This window comes from Monopterus albus, unplaced genomic scaffold, assembly GCF_001952655.1.
Source record: "Monopterus albus unplaced genomic scaffold, M_albus_1.0 scaffold26.1, whole genome shotgun sequence".
NCBI lineage: Eukaryota > Metazoa > Chordata > Actinopteri > Synbranchiformes > Synbranchidae > Monopterus > Monopterus albus.
The window spans coordinates 228797-234152 of record NW_018127906.1 but is presented as its reverse complement, the minus strand read 5'-3'; the positions used below and the strand labels follow the sequence as shown (position 1 = coordinate 234152).

Genomic DNA, 5356 nt, shown 5'->3' with positions numbered 1-5356 from the left:
CTTAATTATTTCTTTGACCTCCTCGTATGCCTCCATGAGGATTTGTGCCTCCGACGGGGAAAAGTACGCCGCTCTAGTTGCCATGGTGAATCAGTGAATCTGTGATCGGTGGCGGGTCTATTTGAGTGAGCCGTGAACGCGCACATATCCAGGATTGGTTACACCTGGCTTGATGAATCCGTGTCTGCTCATCCTGGCTTGGTCTTTGTGCAACCAATTAAGCCTGGACGCACGTGTTTTGGATTCATTGAGCTCAGCTCAGTCATTTATCCTGGATGTCTTAATTCTACTTTTGTGCAACAGGCCCCAGGGCTGAGAAATGAAGCCAGTTAAGTGCCAAAACCTGCAGTTCCTCGAATGGCCACTTGAGGCTGACTCCAAACAGACTCCCATGTTAAAATGTCCAACTTTACAGCAGGAAGAAACATGTTTCCAGCCTGGTACAAAAATAAGTTTGGTGATGTTATTCTTGCAGTGATCATAGGAGCTCACTGAACAATAATCCATGATGCTATGTGTGTTGCAACTTAATCTTATTATAACTTTATAATCACTTACCTTATTGAAAAATGTGTTTCTATTATGTCTCCTCCTCATGTATTGTATGGTATATCCTCATTTGATGTAGCTGTATAGAAACTGTAAGTCAGATATCTTGTGTTTCTGCTGCAGTCTGCAGCCCTCTCAACTCTCCACCGCACTCTAATGAAAATTTAATGAGCTTCAGTGAAATGAAGTCTCATTACAGAATGCCATATGATACCATCAGTGCTATTAAAGCAGACAGTAATCATTCATCACTTCCAACAATGTTATCATTATTAATTTACACTCTGTTCTTATCTATGCCCATATTCTTCTTTACTCATCTATAGTATGTCTTCCTCCATGTGCACTGCAATCATTCTTTTCTCTCCTGCTCTTACTGATGCACAACACACACGTCAGGCCTTTTCTTTCTGTCTTTTGGCTTATATTGTTTTCATTTCTCCATATGTGTAGAACTACAAGGAGCTGGAGTTGCTGAGGCTGGTTTACTATGGCGGAGTGCAGCATGAAATCAGGAAGGAGGTCTGGCCTTTCTTGCTGGGACATTATAAATTTGGCATGGGCAAAAAAGACATGAGCCAGGTATAGCATGCACACACACACACACACGGTGTTAATTTGTTTCTAAACTGGGAAAGCAATGTGTGATTGCCTTTGTTTCCTGTAAAGATTGATGCAAAGATCAGTGAGCACTACCAGCAGGTGATGCGGGAGTGGAAGGCCTGTGAGGTGATCATCAAGCAGAGGGAGAAGGAGATGCATTCAGCCATCTTTTCCAAGCTCTCCTCAGGCAGCAGCATCGATAGTCACGTCCTGCAACTGGTTCACAGAGACTCCACACTGAGCAATGAGGTGAAGAAGACACAGTGTGACATTTAACATAAACAGGCATCAACCAGGTGTCTGAGTAAATCTGTATATTCTATACTCTACAATATAATGCTGTTTGATCTAAAGAGTGTCAAGTGTATTCATTATGATTTTTACTGAGAGTTAGGACTCAATAAACCACAAACTGCACTATTGTGCAGGTACTGAATGCAGGATATTAATAATACAACATTTCTGAACATTTCATCTTTGTCTGCCAGTGATTTTCCTAATTTCTCACTGTGCTTTACATGTCACCTTATTTCAGCATGAGGAAATGATAGTTTCAGATAACCAGTAAGAGCTCAGTAAAAGTTCCCAGCAAGTAAAATACATACTTACATACTTGTGGTAGTGCTACATCCTCACCAGTTCCAACAGCCATGTTCTAGTTTTATACTGCATGTTTCTAAGCAGCTTTTGAGCACACTGTGTGTTCCCACCATCAAATTAAATATACTCTCAGTAGTCAGTATGTGTACTACAAAAGACTTTTGAGTATTGTTTTGATTTGTTGATGACACTGTTGCACCACAGTAAATGTAACAAAAGAAACACCTGCAGTGTTTTTAATCCTTGACAGTGGCATTCTAAAGCCAGTTTTACATATACAAAACTGTATACTGTGTACATGCAGTGTACAAGTTGTATGTAACACAACAAATCACACAATCATAGGTTGTAGGTTGCATGTCCCAGCAGGAAGCTTCAGATAAGCTTATGGAAAGGTTAGCTGCTCTATTCCGTGCAAATCAAATAAAAACTAAAAATTAAATTAAGCATTTTAAAACACATATGTAGTATAAATGTAGTGGCAGTTATTCTGCTTCATCTTAATGTTACAAAAGCTGATTGATTTTTTTTCTGACTTGTTGACTTGGCAGTGGTTCGTTCACTGGGGAAAGTCAGCTCCAGGACACTGGGTGTACTTTATATACAAAGTTTATTAGTTTGAACAACCAGATGAAAAACATCTATTGGATCAACTCAATAAGGGGATGAGGATGAGCTGTAGTTAGGGTAGGGCAGAGGGAAGGTTGTAAACAGAAGCAAGAAAACAGTGATTATGCTAGTGAGACATAAACCATATAAACCACATGTCCTGTAACCTGCAACATGCCATCTGTAGGTGTTTATGTCAGTAGATGATCCGGACGCAGGGAGCCAGGAGACCCCCAGTGGAGAGGACAGCAATCCCACCATGACCACCCTGGTCCCCCCTGTTGCCCTCCCCCCAGAGGAGCGTCCTCTGGTGGAGTTTGATTCCCCTGACTCGGGTCTGCCCTCCAGCAGAAACTACTCAGTAACCTCTGCTCATTCCCAAATCCTCTCAAGTATAGATGACAGTCAGAGCACAGAAGAGGAAGGAGGGGGTGGGGAGGGGGGCAGGACTCCAGGTATGCTGGAGGAGTGTCAGGACTCTCTGGCTGAGGCTAGGCTGTGCAGTCAGCTGGACAAACTGGTGATCAGTGGAGCGGCTGCTGAGGGGTGTTCTCCATCACTCTCCTCATATACGGTGCGTACAGTATGTTCATCTGTCTGCTTATTTAATTTGATTGAACAAGTCTGCAACGAGTGGAGGCAGCTGTCACACACCAAGTATTTGACTGAATGAATGAAATGCTAATGATTTTGCTGCTGATGTGGAGCTTATGTCCAGTTATTGCTGAAGGTGGCAGTGGGAAGGTTATGTGGTCTTTAAAATCAAAAGGAATTATGTGGTTGAGGTCATGGATGTGGAGTTGATCCCATTTGGGGACAGTTATGCTCAACAAATTATGGTCACTTGTTTTTGAGAAATGAACCAAAGTAGTAGATGGACAGAGCTTCCTAGTAGTAAAACATAAAAATGCCAAAGAAAGACCAACAACTTTTAATTTACAGTCACTTACTGTTGTTGACAACAGTGTTTCCTTTGTACAGATTGAGCTGTTGGACACAGTTGCCCTGAACCTCCACAGGATAGACAAAGATGTGCAGCGCTGTGACCGAAACTATTATTACTTCACCACAACCAACCTGGAGAAACTCCGCAATATCATGTACAGGCATGTGGAACGAATGTTGGGTTCTTCATTTAGAGATGTGATAATATTCAGTTGGTTTTTGTTTTTGTGCAAGACGTGCAAGACAAGCTTGTGGTGAGAACCCACAAAGAGTTATCACTAAGTCCACCCTGCAATCCTCTCAGCTCTAGCTTTTTTTTCAGGCCTTTGTTTTAACACTCATCAGGGTAATTTTCTGCAGCAGCAGGCAGCTGTTTCCAGCACAGTAAAGACTGTGATAAACCCCCTGTGCACTGCCTGCCCAGTAGCTGTGCTCACAGTGGCACATTTTGCTGCTAAAGAGCCAAACCTTTTCTTCAGGAGTTGGTGGAGAGGAAAACAGAGCTAAGAGTGAATATTGGACATGCAGTGGCTCCAGAATGTATTCCCACCCCTCAACTTTTTGCATACTTCATTGTGTTGTTGAGTTAACTTTAAATAGATAAAATTGCCATTGCCACAGAACAAATGTTTCCATAGCCTTAATGAAGTACTTGTAGAAGCCCCTGTGGCTGCAGTTACAGCTATGGGTGGCTTTGAACAGTGTGGCCCATTCTTCCTGACAGATCAGATTGGATGGTGAGCGTCTGTGGACTGCACTCTTCAGGTGTCTCCACAGATGTTGTATGGAGTTTAAGTCTGGGCTTTGGCTGGGTCATTCAAGGACAGTTAGACACCCTAGTGTGTCATCCCAGGTCATGTGCACTCTGCAGGTTTTCTTCAAGGACTTATTAACAGGTGGTGCTCACCAGACGTGTTGCTTGGAGTTCTGTCCAGAGAGCTAGGCTTTTGTCTATTCAGACCAGAGAGTCTTTTTTCTTATTATCTCAGAATCCTTTAAATGCTGACAACTCCAAGCAGCTGTCTTACTCACAGATTCCTGTGTCCAGCCAGTCTACTATAAAGGCCAGATTGATGGAGAGTTGCTGAGATGGTCGACCTTCCAGCAGGTTCTCCTGTCTCTGCAGAGAACTTCTGAAACTTATTTAGAGGGACTGTTTGGTTCTTGGTCACGTCCTTGACCAAGACCTTCTTACTCAGTTTCGCTGGATGGCCAACTTTAGAAAGAGTCCTGGTGATTATAGACCTCATCCACTTCACAGTCACTGAGGCCACTGTGCTCCTGGGAATACGCAAGGACTTAGACCTGACAGCTGCCATGTGAGTTACGTAATGGGACAGTGCACGCACCGGGCAGAGAACATGGAATTCTTTCTCTGACTCATCTCTTTGAAGTGGAGGAAAGAACCCATCCAGGGAAAGGACTCTGGATGAAAAGAGGATGTTATTATTTTGAACATAAGCAGGATTTGGTCTCAGAACGGCTGAGCTGCCATCTTCAATAAGATAAGAAGGCACGCCGGTGAGACAGACAGTGCGCTCGCTTAGCTGAAGTCAGGGCTAAGAGAAGTGCTGTTTTCAGAGAGAGATGTTTAAGAAATATTTTTGTTATGGGCTCAAAGGGAGGTTCCCTCAGAGCGCATAAGACCAGAGGTAAGTTCCACTGTGGTGTCACTGAACGTACCACTGGTCATTGTCTGCAACTTAGAAAATGTTTCACCGGCAGGTGTGCAAACACAGTTCTCTCACCGAAACCTTCATGGCATGATGAGATGGCAGCAACATAAGCTTTCGCAGTAGACAGGGCCAAATTTCTGTCTACCAGAGTCTGTAGAAAAATTAGCACTTGAGCCAGTGGGCAAGAAGTGGGAGCTGTGCCTCTTTCCATGCACCATCTTTGAAAAGCAGACCATTTTGCTGTGTAAGATGCTGTTTTTGATGGCGCTCTCGCATACTGATTTGTGTGTACAACCGCTGGAGGCAAACCTAGGCTCTCCAGTTGCTCCCATTTAGGGGCCAGGCCCACAGCCACTGTCCTATCACAGGGAACC

The 5356-nt window shown here is 43.6% G+C and overlaps 1 protein-coding gene across 7 annotated transcripts in view; it reads left to right on the top strand.

Annotated features, from left to right (window-relative positions):
* The window catches only part of sgsm2 (small G protein signaling modulator 2), a 184896-nt gene that overhangs the window by 141922 nt on the left and 37618 nt on the right, over window positions 1-5356 (top strand). For all 7 annotated transcript variants that reach the window (XR_002274548.1, XR_002274549.1, XM_020595204.1 and 4 more), the window contains 4 exons: window positions 1003-1131; window positions 1219-1401; window positions 2549-2935; window positions 3343-3467. Coding sequence is in view for 5 of the 7 variants with exons in the window: in XM_020595204.1 (XP_020450860.1) it covers window positions 1003-1131; window positions 1219-1401; window positions 2549-2935; window positions 3343-3467 (824 nt within the window). In the remaining 2 variants the exon portion in view is untranslated. The remainder of the gene's footprint in view (window positions 1-1002; window positions 1132-1218; window positions 1402-2548; window positions 2936-3342; window positions 3468-5356) is intronic.